General features: G+C 47.0%; 1 protein-coding gene across 1 annotated transcript; it reads left to right on the forward strand.

Moving 5' to 3' along the window:
* Window positions 1–2,821: 2,821 nt before the first annotated feature.
* Window positions 2,822–12,415, forward strand: HRC (histidine rich calcium binding protein). Its single transcript, XM_053362765.1, has 6 exons — window positions 2,822–4,195; window positions 4,553–4,632; window positions 8,633–8,701; window positions 8,821–8,872; window positions 10,360–10,396; window positions 10,829–12,415. The coding sequence occupies exons 1-6, from the start codon at window positions 3,001–3,003 to the stop codon at window positions 10,863–10,865; spliced, it is 1,470 nt and encodes a 489-aa protein (XP_053218740.1). The 5' UTR covers window positions 2,822–3,000; the 3' UTR covers window positions 10,866–12,415.
* Window positions 12,416–16,335: the final 3,920 nt, after the last annotated feature.

The following is a 16,335-nucleotide window of genomic DNA, read 5'->3' on the forward strand; positions in this document are numbered from 1 at the left end:
GGCGTACAGCTTCCGGGTCATGTGGCCAGCATGACTAAGCTGCTTCTGGCGAACCAAAGCAGCGCACAGAAATGCTGTTTACCTTCCCGCCAGAGTGGTACCTATTTATCTACTTGCACTTTGTGCTTTCTAATTGCTAGGTTGGCAGGAGCAGGGACTGAGCAACGGGAGCTCACCCCGTCACGGGGATTCGAACTGCCGACCTTCTGATCGGCAAGTCCTAGGTTCTGTGGTTTAACCCACAGCGCCACCCGCATCCCTAATTTAGCTAGTACTGTCCCTATAATTCCCAAGAGGAAAGCTTCTGGGGCTTTTTTTACGAATGTTCTTTTAAACATCCTTTTCATTTCATTGTATATCATTTCCCTCAACCCTTTACACTTATCTATTATTTTTACATTTATGTCTTACACACACGACTGCAAGTTCGGGCAGGATGGCCTGTATGATGCCTGAGACGAGAGGCGCCATCTTCTGCAGAAGATTGAGGGAGCCAATGCACAACGTTGTGCAATATCCCAATGTGACACAGGGGGCCCTCTGAACACTGAGGGGACTCTCCACCTCCCTGCTCTTCACCCAGGGGCAATCCAGGGGGTTGGGGAGGTAAGACCAATCTGTGAGTTCTGGGCATTCTAGTTTTCCTTTGCCCCCATGTGGGGACGTCATTTCCTGGTGGCTTCTTGGTATGAAGGGAAAGAGGAGGGCCTTTAAAAGCTCTCCAACTCCTTAGCACCCTCCTTCGTCCCCTTACACACTTCTGGCTGAGTCTCTCAACACTGTGGTTGTGTGAGCGCAGCATCCCTGACTGAACAGTTCCTAAAACCTGACATGGACAACCTCAGTTATAGGTGCCTCCAAGAGTCCCATTTGGTTCGGCCTGATTGTTTGGGGTGATCGCGATGGACAAATCTGTCAATTGTGGTTCTCTTCTATATCAGTCTTCAGTTACCCATGTTTATACATCGGATTGCATTAAAAGGGGAGGAGAAATCCTCTCAAAAAAATTGTCAGCATTTTAGCACTCATTTCTCCCAAGAGAGTGTGTGTGTGTAGTTTCGCCTCATGTGCACATTTTTGCAAGCCATGTTCCCTAATATAACTCCGTTTAGTACATGCCCCCCTGCAAAAAATATACCGTATTTTTCAGTGTATAAACTAGGTTCTTTTTTTATTAAAAAGTTATGCTAAAAATTTGGGCTCGTTTTATACACGGGGCAATCTCCCCCCATTTTTTCAATTTTTAGCCCCCCAAAAGTGGGGGTGTCTTATACACGGGGGCGTTTTATACACAAAAAAATACGGTATATGCATCTTTAGACACACTTTCCCCTAATATTCATACATATTTTTTGCGCACACAGTTGGAGAAGTGCAGTTTTCTGGTTTGGGAGTGCATGCTGTTTCTGGACACATGGATTAGATAGGTTCACGTTAAATGTTGGACAAAACCAGTTCTCACCCCCATCCTCCTCCTTTTGACCTGTTCAGGGACAGTTCTTGCACTGTCATCCGGAGAACAGGACACCAGCAGGAATGATCCAGGTCACTGCAGTGCTGCACAGGTATTTATAGATCTCGGCCAGCTCTGTGGATTCGGTTTCAACCGCTGGGACCCATCAGCACATTCCTGACACTGCAAGGAACGCTGCCTCTTAAAAAAATAAAATGCTCTGGAGCATCACCTTGGCTCCTGAGTTGCTCCTTTTCCTCTCTGAAAAGCAGGGGTCCGACTTGCCTCCCTGTAAGCCTCCTCCTATCGCCATATCCTTGGGCTTCCTTTAAAAATTGATTGGGGTGCTGCCTTTCGTAAAACCCAGAGATGGCATCTTTCATGGTGGTGGGGAGTTCGACCTAACTCCACTTTAACCATCCAAAATCGGAAGGGATAGATGATAGACTGTCTATTATCTATCTATATCTATCTATCATCTATCTATCTATCATCTATCTATCTATCTATCATCTATCTATCTATCTATCTATCTATCAATCATCTATCTATCTATCTATCTATCTATCTATCTATCTATCTATCTATCATCTATCATCTATCTATCTATCTATCTATCTATCTATCATCTATATCTATCATCATCTATCTATCTATATCTATCTATCTATCTATCTATCTATCTATCTATCTATCTATCTATCATCTATCTATCATCTATATCTATCTATCTATCTATATCTATCTATCATCTATCATCTATCTATCACCTATCTATCTCTATGCTGATTTGTTTCAGTGTACGAACAAGATAAATTCGCTCACTTCCCAGAGTTTAGACTGAACGAAACAAAACAAATGAACAAGAACAATTTCCACCAGCAAATAATAAACCACGTGGATTAAAATGGGCATTTTCTGTCCTCCCCCTGCTGTTCTCCCGCCACACCTCTGGGTTTGCCTGATTCAATAATATCCAGATATCAACCTTAAACACATCAAGCCTTCCTCTCCTTTCAGGAATTGGGGTCTTAGGCCTGTTGCTTTCGCTCCTAGATTCTGAGCTTCTAGTTTCTCTAGTGCACTAAACCACGCGTGCACACATGCATATATGCCCTCTCTCTCAGAGAACCCAGGAGTCCTGGCTCCTATTTCTGCCTCCTCTGATCTGAAACCCTGCTGGCTTCCCTGTCACATTGAGGGAGTGAGGCACAGTTGCTCCGAACGGCTAAGAATAGCCTTGCACTATGGCAAGCAGCTTAGATACCTCTCCTTTCCTCCCCACCCCCTCCAGCCCAGCCACTTCATATAAGGGCATGGCAGGGCCCATGGCTTGGTGCTCTCATCTGTCTTGGAGGCTGGGCTGGGCAGCCATTGGCTGTTGGCTGAAGGGCTAATCTAGGCCAGCTGTAGGCGTCACTCATACAAACGGTGGGCTGGAAACTGTATATTCCTACCCCTTAGCTCTCCTTGTGGGCTGGCGGCCTTTCCGAGTTGCTGGCCTCTGAGACTTCTGAGTGTGTTGCTTCCACCCACACCCTTCTGCCATGGCTTCCTGGAAGGCCCTGGCAATGGGCCTCCTTCTGGTCCTGCTCTGCTCATTCAGGCTCCCTAGAGCCCTGGGAGAGGAACAGCACCACCACCACGAACACCATCACGGAAGCCAGCATGAGGGCGAACGCCATCACCACCATGGACAGCATGATGACGACGACGACGACGATCATTACCACCATGCCAGCCACCTTCATGAAGCAGGGCATCACCATGATGATGATGACGATGAGGAGGAGGAACACCATCATCACCACACTGGACCTCACCATGCAGAGCACCATCATCACCACAGTTCCCACCACGATGATGATGATGATGACGATGATGATGACCACCACCATGGCAAGCATCATCAGCACCATGAACATCATGGTGACCATCACCACCATCATGACGATGATGATGATGACGACGATGATGACCACCATGACCACCATGGCAAGCATCATCATCACCATGAACACCATGGTAACCATCACCATGACGACGATGACGACGACGATGACCACCATGACCATCATGGAAAGCATCATCATCACCATGAACACCATGGTAACCATCACCATGATGATGATGATGATGACGATGACCACCATGGCAAACATCACCATGAACACCATGGTGACCACCAACACCATGATGATGATGACGACGACGATGATGACGATGATGACCACCATGGCAAACATCACCACCATCACAAACACCATGGTGACCATCACCACCATCACGAGCATGATGATGATGAAGATGATGACGATGATGAACACGACCACCACCATCAGAAACATCATGGTAGCCACCACCACCACGATGATGATGATGATGACGATGATGACGACAGTGATGAAGAGGAACACCATCATCATGAACATCATGCTCACCACCATCACCATGAGGATGATGATAACGACAGTGAAGAAGAAGAAGAAGAAGAGCATGCCAGTCATCACCATCACCATCACCACGATGACGATGACCAGGAAGAGGCCCACGGGCGCCATCACCATAAGGAAGCTGACGAGGGCAAAGAGCACCGCCACCATCACCATCACCATGGTGACGAGGAAGACGAGTCTGATGAAATGGAGTCCAAGGAAGAAGATGAGGATGAAGGGCACAAACACAAGCACCCCAGGCACGAAGGCCATGACAAGGCCAAGAAGCACCACAAAGAGGGAGAAGGTGAGAGAAGCTTATTGGGTGGGGTAGGGTGGGATGAGGCCATGTTGGCTTTCATTAGGGTTAACCAACCCCTGGCTTTCACAAATGTCCCCAAGGGCCCATAAATTGTGGCTGCCCTCCCTTCCCTTTGAAGGACCCCGTGCTTTTTGCCACCTAGCCCACACAGAGAAGCTCTTGGCTTTCCCCACACACTTGGCGTCCCTCTTTGCTTAGCCCAACTTTCTCCCCTCTAGCACCAACATGCTGGGCCCCTAGAACCACCTGGGGTCTCCCAGCTGCCCTCTAGAACCTCCTCCCTCCCCCACCGGGAGGGACCCTTCTGGGCATCTGTGTCTATGTCTTTCTTTTCCATTGAAGAAGAGGAAGACGATGAGGACGACGACGACGATGAGGAGTACGAGGCAGGCTCTCTGTGCCACTACTGTGCCTTCTGCAAGGTAACGAAGGAGAAGCCTTCGCCCGCATACCTGCTCAGCTCTCCAGGGTGGGATTTGACCGCCCAAACAATTTGTGGTCGAGCCTTAAGGGTCTCTTCTTGCATGCCTCATATCTTTGCCTGTTCCTGCTTTAGTCCAGTCGCCCATTAATCCGCAACATGACTGCTTTCCCTACCCCCCCTGAAGCAGGCAATATTTTCCTTCTCATTGCCTTCTGATGAGACACTCTTATCGGCCGGTGTGTGGATTTTACAATACGTCTTCACACTTTTTCCTTTCCTTTGGATCCCTGGGGGAGAAAGGTGGAAGGAACTCTTGCCTTCATCTCTCCATAGAAGCAGCCTGGGCTTAGCTCTGCCATGGCTTCTCTCTCTTCCTGTCCATGTTTGCCGTTATGTCTTTGATGAGAGTCTGCCTTATTTTGGCACAACCTATTACATGCATGCTCATTCTGAAGGTCTGGCTCAGAGATGGGTTGTTGTTCCTGTGTTCTTCTTTGCCTGGTCCCTGCCTGCAACCCCCTCTTCCTCCCCAGATGGATGGATACGGTGCCAAAACTATACATGAGATAGAGATCCATGATTTGGGGAGGCCCCATCTTCTACTTTACAGTCTTCTACTTGAAGGTGTCCTCTGTTTGAAGGGCTACGTGGTCCAGGTCTGTTTTAAAGATACAGAGCTACAGGGCCTTGGAATTGCCCATTGGTAGATATGCGTATCAGCTAGATACGTGGGTGGCGCTGTGGGTTAAACCACAGAGCCTAGGACTTGCCGATCAGAAGGTCGGCGGTTCGAATCCCCGCGACGGGGTGAGCTCCTGTTGCTCAGTCCCTGCTCCTGCCAACCTAGCAGTTCGAAAGCACATCAAAGTGCAAGTAGATAAATAGGTATCACTCCGGTGGGAAGGTAAACGGCATTTCCGTGGGCTGCTCTGGTTCTCCAGAAGCGGCTTAGTCATGCTGGCCACATGACCCGGAAGCTGTCTGCGGACAAACGCCGGCTCCCTCAGCCAATAAAGCGAGATGAGCGCCGCAACCCCAGAGTCGGTCATGACTGGACCTAATGGTCAGGGGTCCCTTTACCTTTACCTAGTTAGTACAGCTAACCTGGATCTTCCCCACCATGTTAAGATAGAACCATAGAATTGTAGAGTGGGAAGGGAATCATTCTAGTCCAACCCCTCTGCAATGCAGGAATATTAAGAGGGACTGAAAAGAAGTTGGAAAAGAAGTTTACGAGCTACAGTATGGAAAATTTAACCAGGAACTAAGAGCCTCCAGAATAAAGGGCATGTGCAGAGTGCACCTCCCTTGGACCTCTGTGTTTAATATTACAATTTAGCAATACACCAGTATTCCTTCGTGGGGTGTGTGTGTGGAGGAAACATTTTATGATTCCTGGTATTGGTAGATGCACGATTAACAAATGCTGATTATAGATCAATATTTCTTGACTCTGTTTGCATCCCTCCGAGTTTGGCTTCGGGTCGATGTCAGTTTATTTGCTCAGCAAGGGGTCAATGAACTCAAAAGCCTGCGCAAGCATGGCTTTTGGGCCAGTGGTCTGACAGTTTCGCATGTACAGCTGTAAAATAGTTTCATAGCCTGTTGACAAGGCGACGGAAAGAAACTTCACCCACGGGATTTCTGCTTTGTTGCGCCTATTAAAGACACAGGAGCCTTCGTGGGGGATGGGGAAGGTGCCAGCCGTATCTTGAGGACTAGGCAGTTGGGGAGCAGGGAAGAACTAGGAAAGGGAGGGTACGTTTTGTGAATCACAGCCTGTCTCTTCCAAAAAATTAGAATTGCACCTCCGTGTCACTTTCTCCTGGAATTTCATGTGACTGCAGGAGTTCTACATACAGTACAAGTCTATGCCCGCCTGACGCTGATGAACTTCAACTCCCACCAGACCCAGCAAACAGGGCCAGTGGGCAGGGCTGATGGGAGTTGTAGTTCAGCAACACCTGGAGGGCCAGAAGTTATCCCATAGAGAGGGAGAAGAGAAAATGATGGATGCAGAACTCAATGCAGGAAAGCGAGCTGTTTTGATTGAGCAGCCAACTGAAAGCAGCTGAGGAACCTGCGATTTGGCAATTTCAGATCTTTTTTGCAGGGACAAACAGGCTCAGAATCCAGAAACTGAAATATAGAATGAACTGCAAAATAATATTTCCAGTGGGGTTCTGGTGATGGTGGTTTCCTATGTGGTGATGAGAAGGATAGCTATAGTGTTGAAGGACCAGGATGAATTGGGGAATTGCCACAGAACTTCTTGGCATGCAGATGGTTCAGTCTCCCAGTAGGGTTGGCAAAGACCCCTGCCTGATGCTCAGAAGAGTCACTGCCAGTCAGGGTAGACCATACCAATCAAAATGGACCAACAGCTCTCTGTGGTTCTATTGGGACCCTCCAGGTTATTATGCATTCACGATTAGTTGTGCCCATTATGATATCGGGGCAGTTACACATGACCCCGCCTTCAATACTGTTTACTTCTGCAAAAGTTTTGGAGTGGACATACTGCATACACCACAAATGTCCTGGGAAAACTGGGACATCCCATTTTTTTCATGCAAGTGCATGAGGGCCATTTTGGGTGCCGAGATCTTGCCGCGAGAAAAGTGCTTTTTTGGGGCCACAAATCTTGCGCAGTGCCCCAAAACGTGCATTTTGGGGGGGAATGCATATTTTGGGCTCTGTGATCTTGCATGAGTCACATGACTCATGCACAGCCACAAAGATGCGCATCTCGGTTTGGGGATTCAACATGTTGGAGGGTATGATACTGCTTCATTGAATCCCCCTTTTTTATGGCATCAACTTTATTAGGGTTTATCAAGAAATATACAAAACTTAATATCAAATATCTTTTCCTCTCCTTTTTTGTCCAAACTAAGGCTGTGTTCTAAATACCATAAAATATATATATAAAGATACTGCTTCATTTCCAACCAGTGCATGCCCTGTAACTTCCTGCTGCAGCCCTGCAACTTTTCATACTGCAAATGTTCTTGTTTGGGGTGGTTGTAGTTGTTGTTTTTAATCCTTCTTTTGTTGTGCTATTGTCAGTGCTTTTTCGGGGGGGGTGCAGGGGGACGTATACCCCTAAACATTTGGTGAATCTTTGTACTTTTGCCCATTTACTATATTTATTTTTCTCGATTTGAACTATAAAATGGTGGTTTTCTTGCGTCAAAATGAGAGTACCCCTAAACACCTTTCTAGAAAAAAAGCACTGTCTATGGTGCAAGGTTGCCCTTCCAGTTGGCAAGAATGCAAGAATGTCAGGGAAGCATCACGGAACAACTAATAAAGGGAAATGTTGTATGAATTTACCACTAATGCACTAGTATTGCAACCGCAACGATATACGATATCTTTATTGTCATTGTCCCATACAGAACAATGAAATTGAAAATCTACATAAAACCGTCAAAAACCCCTAAAAACTCTGAAACTCCATTTTAAAATACAATATACTATAGAGACTCCTTATACTGCGTTTAGAACCAGAATTGCGTAGTAACTGTTTCTCAGGCAGCTAGTACTGGTCTTTATAACCCTGTACCTTCTTCCAGAAGACAGAAGCTGAAAGAGATCATTTCCGGGGTGCGTACTATCCTGCACTATCTCTGCAGCTTTCTTATGGCACCTGGAAGCACAGATTTGATCTAAGGTGGGAAGAGTGCACCCAATTATTCTCTCTGCAGTCTTTACAACCCTGGACAACATTGTTTTTTCCCTGGCCATGCAGCTCCCAAACCACACACACAGACCATAAGTTAATACACTCTTCACAGTACAGTGGTAAAATGCCATCAACAGGTCCTTTGAGAGATTGCCAAATACACCTGCAAAAAACAAACAATAAATCCACCATTCTGAAGGCGTCACATGGGCAGAGTGGTTTGGTTGTGGCACGCAGGACAAGGAGAGCTGTGCTGAGGACTTGCCACCCAAACAGACCCAGCTAAGTTTTTCTGAATTTCCACCCCCAGGATTGCGACAAGTGTGACAAGTGCCCCTGCAAAGAAGGAGACAGCAGCGAATACTGCGCAAGCTGCCAGGTCGGTGCCCCTCCCTCCTCCCCACCCCTCCCTTTGCCCCAGACTTGCTGCTCTGGTTTCGTGAACCTTAACCACAGCAGTGCTCTGCCGGCGGTAACTCTTTTTATCTCTCTCTGCAGTATTGCCATTTCTGTTACGTTTGCCCTGTGTGCGAGACGGCCTGTGCACCAGGTGAGTTGGTTTTCCCCTTTGCGGCTTTTGTGTTGGCGTGGGCAGGTGGGATCTACCAGCAGACCTCTTGCATGATTTGTAGGAGGTCCTGCAAGTTAGCAGTGAGGAAAAGCCTCTTTTCTAAGTTCGGCTGCTGAGGTGAAGAAATATGTGGGTGGGGAGGAAGCAGGAGCGGGGTTTTGTATGGTAAGTCAGTGGCCAGTACACAGAAGTCCTTGGCTAAGGACAGGGGTCAGCAAAATTTTTCAGCAGGGAGCTGGTCCACTGTCCCTCAGACCTTGTGGGAGGCCGGACTATATTTTGAAGGGGGGGGAAATGAACAAATTCCTATGTTTAGGGGTACGCGTACCCCTGCATACCCCCCACTGGATTGTTATAACAAAATAAAGAAATCCCTATGGAAAAGTGTGTTTTAAAATTTCCTGCCCTCTGGCGCCATCTGGTGTTGCATGTTTATAGCACATCCAAATCGCTGTGTCTTTACTAACATTGACAATTCCCTTAACTTTTTTTTTAGTTTTATATACGTACAGAGCAGGGGTCAGCAAACTTTTTCAGTAGGGGGCCAGTCCACTGTCCCTCAGACCTTGTGGGGGGCCAGACTATTTTTTTTTTTTTGAGGGGGGGAATGAACGAATTCCTATGCCCCACAAATAACCCAGAGATCTATTTTAAATAAAAGGGCACGTTCTACTCATGTAAAAACACCAGGTAGGCCCCACAAATAACCCAGAGATGAATTTTAAATAAAAGGGCACATTCTACTCGTGTAAAAACACACTGATTCCCGGACCGTCCACAGGCCAGATTTAGAAGGCAATTGCACCGGATCCAGCCCCCGGGCCTTAGTTTGCCTATCCATGGCTAAGGATATGCTCAGAGGCACCCTGTTCCTTAATTTTAGGCTACATGCACACCGTACGTTTAAAGTACACCCCCCCAGAGTAATGGAAAGGGTTGTTTGTGAAGTGTGCTGGAAACTGTAGCTCTGTAAACCTAGGATTCTTTAATTTAAATGTGCTCTAAATGTATGGTGTGTACTGAGCCTAAGGGTATGTTTGCACCTGGCTCCAGCTTGTGGGTCTTGGGTTTTGAGTAAAAATTGAAGTAGATCCCGGAAGCCTGCTGTCTGACCACCTCTGGGTTAGCGGATCGAGTGTCAGACTTGGACTGGGTGGCTGGGGGTGCAGGTGGCAGTGGCTAGGAAGGACCTGGGTTCAAATCTCAGCTGAGCTATCTAGTTCACTGTGTCATCTCGGCCGACGTCGCCACATATTCCACTCAGCCATTCTCCACCCCCAGAATGTGAGAAAATAGGCTGAGCAGTCTATGTCCCTCAAGCTCCTTGCCAAGAAATAAGCAATAAACACAGCAATAAACAACTTCATAAAGCTTGTTTTAATGGGGAGACATAAGCTCAAGATGAGCAGATGGTAAGTGCACTACGAACAGCAAAATCCTGATTTGCTCTGTTTTGTGTTTTGCAGGGAGCATCGTGGATGAATTATCTGGAGCCTTATTTCAGTAAGTAACAGCCCTTGATCCCATTCAAATCCTAAGAAGAGGCAGCAGCTGAGCTCCAAAATCTACTTCCTCCCCTTTCCTTGTGTTGCAGACTCTACCCCTGGAGAGAGGACAGCCAGGATCCAGCAGAGATCCTGCAGCTTTAACCTCCAGTCTTGTCTCAGCTTGCCACATAAAGCTGGGGAAACTCTTTTCTTTCGGCCCTCAGTTTTCTTCGTCTGTGAAATGGGAACAATATGAGGTCTCTCTCTCTCTCAAGGCATTCAGATCTAGGACAGGCATCTGTTTAGAAAGGAGACTGCCTGCTCATTCCATGTAGGCAGCTGTGGCCCCTTGGAGAAAGTGCAGGATAGATGACTGTTGACCAGAAATAAGCAAAAAGATTGTAATGAAAGACCCTAATTTAAACCCTTTCTTCTCTTTTTCTTTCAGGACATTTGCCACCATCTTTGAGCAGCAGGAGCATTGAAGCGCCCCCTGGTGGAGAAACCAAAGTTAGGAGGGGGAGGGGGAACCAGGTGACCCTTGATTTTTTTTTTTGAGCCAAACTGCGAGTGATGGAAGATTCCACGATTCTTTCTTCCGGAGGTTGTTTCCCCACCTATCATTGTCCTCTCAAAAATGTACCCCTGTTGTTTTTCTCCCTTGGGTCCTATTTATCCCCCACATCTGGAAAATCTGCTGGGAGTTGGTTTTGAGAGGATACCCGATGGCAAGAAGGGAGAGGGTTAAGCAGCTGGACTTTACCCAACCCCCAACTTCCAACTTCTGCCTCTCACAGGACTTTTCATTCTTAAAAAAGCAGCTGTTGGAAGACACGCAATTTCAGAACTGGCAGTCATGTGTAGTCTGGCTTTTATAATTAGCCGGGAGGCCATCCCAGGTAGGCTGCGGCCTGACGAGCAAGAAGGGTGACCCGCATTTACTGAGCAATTCCACCCTGGGGCAAGGGATTGCTAACGCCTCAGTGATGTATGTTTCCCCAGCCTTTGAATAAGTTTGAGCAATAGTTCTCCTGAGCAATAGGTTTCCTGCTTATGCCTCAGCTCCCAGGCAGGGAATCTGTGGTTCTCTGGATGTTATTGGACTCCAACCCCCATGATCCCTCATACTGGCTCTGCTGGCTTGGCGTTGATGGCGACTGGAGTCCAGCAACAGTGGAGCAGCTGCAGTTTCCCCCTCTCGGCCTCAACTAAACAGGCAACGGGGCAACTCACACCGTGCAATTTTGCACTTTTGGGCTACTTGCTGCAGAATTGCAAAGCCACGAGCTTCCAGATGTTTTCCTTTGAAATGTCTCTTCGGAAACGTTTGTGCCCAAAACCTTTTGAAAGCTTGATCTGTGGTGATGGTGTGGCATTGCTTTTTCACAGATGGGTGTTGCATGCTCTGTAACACTTCTTCGATGAAAACAGGGGTGTCCTATTTAATAATAATAATAATAATAATAATAATAATAATAATAATAATAATAATTTCATTATTTATACCCTACGCATCTGACTGGATTGCCCCAGCCATTCTGGGTGGCTTCCAACATATATAAAAAAACATAATAAAACATTTTAAAACTTCCCCATACAGGGTTCAGATGTCTTCAAAAGGTTGTATAGTTACTTATCTCCTCGGCTCAGGGATCATTTAACTCCATACCCTCCAACATTTCTCCGATGAAAACAGGGATGTCCTAAGGAAAAGCAGGGCATTCCAGGATCAAATCAGAAACTGGGACAGCTTCTGTAAACCCGGGACTGTCCCTGGAAAATAGGGACACTTGGAGAGTCTGGTGTTGATAACTTGAGTCATAAGGAGTAAACGCAACTGGGTGAACCAGCTTCTAAACGCCTTTACACCAGCTCATCACTCACTTCACTGCCATTTTCTCCCCAAGGAATTCTGGGCATTGTGGTTTTTATGAAGATGCCAAAGAGTCTGTCGAGCGTCGCAGTGTCTCCATAGCATTACCACAGCTCCTTTCTGATAAACCACGGGTGGGAAACCTCCCCCCCTTCCCCCAGTGTTAAAGGTAAAGGGATCCCTGACCATTAGGTCCAGTCGTGACCGACTCTGGGGTTGCGGCGCTCATCTCGCTTTATTGGCCGAGGGAGCTGGCGTACAGCTTCCGGGTCATGTGGCCAGCATGACTAAGCCGTTTCTAGCGAACCAGAGCAGCGCACGGAAACGCCGTTTACCTTCCCGCTGGAGCTGTACCTATTTATCTACTTGCACTTTGACGTGCTTTTGAACTGCTAGGTTGGCAGGAGCAGGGACATAGCAACGGGAGCTCACGCCGTCGCGGGGATTTGAACCGCTGACCTTCTGATCGGCAAGTCCCCCAGTGTTACTCAACTACAATTCCCATCATCCTTGGCCATTGGCTATGCCTGCTGGGGCTGATGGGAGATGGAGTTCAGCCCCATCTGGAGGGCCGAAGGTTCCCAATTCATGCGATAAGCCATCCCGTGGCTCAGGCTACACTGGACTTTGCTGGAAACCCAAAAGCTGTTTTTTTAATGATGTTAAGGGCTCCTGTGTATTAAATAAGTTCTCTAAAGCAGGGAATTTTTAACAGGCGTATGATAAATTGCCCTGCACTGCAGAAATGGCGAACCTGCTGCCTTTTGAATGTTGTTGGATTTTGGCTTCCATCGGTCCCAGCCAGCATAACCAGTGATCAAAGATAATGGGAGTTATCTTTGTATCTGGAGTGCCGCATCTTCCCATCCCTGCTGTCTTGGCCATCTGTCTTGAATGCTTTAGTTGAGATTCCAGTATTACAAGGGGGGGTGGACTAGTTGAGCCTTGAGGGTCCCTTCAAACTATATGATTCTAAGATTCTATTCTGCACTGGCCCCTTTTCTCCTTGCACGTCAAGTTGTGCCTGGCGAATTCCCTTCATCTGCACAAACTGCTAGAGATACAGAAACATTCTCCGCTTTCGAATTTAGAGTTTTGTACAGATGCAGAACATTTTGCCTATCTTCTCCTAGGGCAGAATAAGCCAACGTGAAGGCCTCCCCCCCCCCCGCCCTAGCTCTCTCATCTGACCAGCATGGCCAACAGTCAGGGATTTTGGGAGCTGGGAGTCCAGCAACTTCTGGATGGAGCTTTGCTGGCTTACACTAGGGCTGTGGTCTAAACCATGGAACCTCTTTGGCTTGCCAATAAGAAGGTCGTGGTTCGAATCCCTGCAACGGGGTGAGCTCCAGTTGCTCTGTCCCAGCTCCTGCCAACCTAGCGGTTTGAAAACACACCAGCGCAAGTAGATAAATAGGTAACGCTGCGGTGGGAAGGGAAATGGCGTTTCCGTGCGCTCTGGCTTCCATCACGGTGTCCCGTTGCGCCAGAAGCAGTTTACTCATGCTGGCCACATGACCCGGAAAGCTGTCTGTGGACAAACACCAGCTCCCTTGGCCTGAAAGCGAGATGAGCGCCGCAACCCCATAATCGCCTTTGACTGGACTTAACCCTCCAGGGGTCCTTTACCTTTTTACCTTACTAAACCATTATGGGAAATCCCAACTGAAATCTGGGTTGTTATTGCTGTGCAAGAGGAGGATGGAATGCAAATAGAATCTGCCAAGAGATGCACATTTGGCAGCTTCTTTTAGGAGTTCAGAAGCAAAAGGATGCAGGGCACTTTCCAGACAACCTGTTTATTGAGTTTATTCACTTGGATTTGTCCAAGGGAAGGTTAGATGATGTCATCGCCTTGAAGCAAGCGTTATCCCACACTTTCATCGCAGTTTTCCTTCATCACAAAAGGCCATTTTTTTGTGGGGAAGCAGGTTTGTTGCACAATACCTTCCGATCAGCAGAAATTGTGCAACCCGAGTTTGCCATTATGTGCTTGAGTCCCACCTGGAACTTGTGAATCTGCAAGTGCCCTAAAGGTACAAGCAGGATACTACCTGGCAGTGTATTTTTTCCAAGAAGCAAACTCTGTGTACACGAAGCCTGAAGACAAAACTGCATGTGGAAAAACACTGATTTCGTATTTTGGGACTATCCTGCTTTGGCTCAGTCCAAAATCCCATCTCTCCCCCTCTCCTATCACGGATACTCCACCTCACCTGCCTTTTTTATTCTTAATTTATAGCCATTGCTTTGTCTTGTTTCCATGGAAAATAAAAACACGTCTTCTTTTTTTGCTTCCGACATAGTTGCTGTTTTTTCCAAAGTCTCTACCTAGGGTAGAGTGAGAAATTGGGGTGAATGGGAGGGTATTTCTCCAGGTTTTAGAAAGGTTGTAATTAACCCATCTCCCCCAGGCTCTTCCCCTCTATATGTTCCCTTCCCCAGTTTTTATCTCTTTGCTTCTTTTCCCCAGACACTGCTATCCCACAACTGCCTGGAGTGGAATTCTGAACACCACGCACTCAACACATTCTTATGGCACTTTACCTCTCATCGTTCTCCCTAAAGAATCCTAGGATCTTTAAGTTAAGGGTTCTGAGCACGGCTAGGAGACCCTCCAACCCCCTAAAACAAAACCAAAAAACCCTACAATTCCCTGGGAAGAGGGAGTCATTGCTAAACCACTCTGGGAAATGGGGGTTTCCTAGCACCCTTAGCAAACTACAACTCCCAGAATCTTTTGGGGGAAGCCATGACAAAGTGGTACAAGAGTGCCTTAAATGGAATGGTGCAGTTGTACAGTGGTACCTCAGGTTACAAACGCTTCAGGTTACAGACTCTGCTAACCCGGAAGTTGTACAGTGGTACCTCGGGTTAAGTACTTAATTCATTCCAGAGGTCCGTTCTTAACTTGAAACTGTTCTTAACCTGAAGCGCCACTTTAGCTAACGGGGCCTCTTGCTGCCGCCGCACCGTCGGAGCACGATTTCTGTTCTCATCCTGAAGCAAAGTTCTTAACCTTGAGGTACTATTTCTGGGTTAGCGGAGTCTGTAACCTGAAGCATATGTAACCTGAAGTGTATGTAACTTGAGGTACCACTGTACCTCGGGTTAAGAACTTTACCTCAGGATTAGAACAGAAATCGCGCAGCGGCAGTGGGAGGCCCCATTAGCTAAAGTGGTACCTCAGGTTAAAAAGTTTCAGGTTAAGAACAGATGTCCAGAACGAATTAAGTTCTTAACCAGATACCACTGTAGTTCCAGCAGTGCTTTTTTTCTGGGTATGCATACCCCTAAATATTTTGTGAATCTAAGATTGGCCTCAATGAGGGGCAGTATATCAGTATAAGTAGGAAAGTGAGAGTACCCCTAAACTTTTTTTTAAGAAAAAAAGCACTGAGTTCCAGACATACAATGCTGTATCCTTGTTAAAATCTCAATATTCTCATTCACACATCAAAGGCAATAGTAGGCAGTGCTTTGCTGACTGGGACATTTAACACGTTCTCAAAATACTTTCCTCTGCTAGCTCCCCCTTCCCTCTTTTAATGGCTTGAGTCCAATGTCTCTGCACTGCCCCCCTGCAAAAAAATTCAGATGATAAAAAAATGGTCAGCCTTTTAAACTGGAGATACACATTGGTATTTTCCTGGTGGGTCAATTGCTGGGTGTGATCCTAATTGCTGTCTCTCTGGCTCACTCTTAACCAGGAGTTCGATAATAAATGGACTACTGCAAGATTCATTGGTGGATTTACTGCTGTTTGAAAGAGGCAGGGCAAAGAATTCAGGAATAACAGCACCATTCCTGTCCCACCACCGACAAAAATTGCCAAATTGAATGTCTTTTTCTAAAGGCAGACAAATTCTTCACTCAAGCGAGGCAGGAGAATATGGGAGAACCTCCACTTTTCTCCTTCATGTGGAGGGGGCAAAGCAGATAGGGGGCTCATCCGGACTTCCTCTTGTGTTGCCTTTCTAGGCACGGGTTTGCCCTTGAAAGAGTTGTGCCTGAGCACTTTTATTTATGTTTTTATTTGGCCGTGGCGCTTTCCCTGTGGCCACTCGCTCTATACCACTGAA

Source organism: Podarcis raffonei, chromosome 13, assembly GCF_027172205.1.
Source record: "Podarcis raffonei isolate rPodRaf1 chromosome 13, rPodRaf1.pri, whole genome shotgun sequence".
Classification (NCBI taxonomy): Eukaryota; Metazoa; Chordata; class Lepidosauria; order Squamata; family Lacertidae; genus Podarcis; species Podarcis raffonei.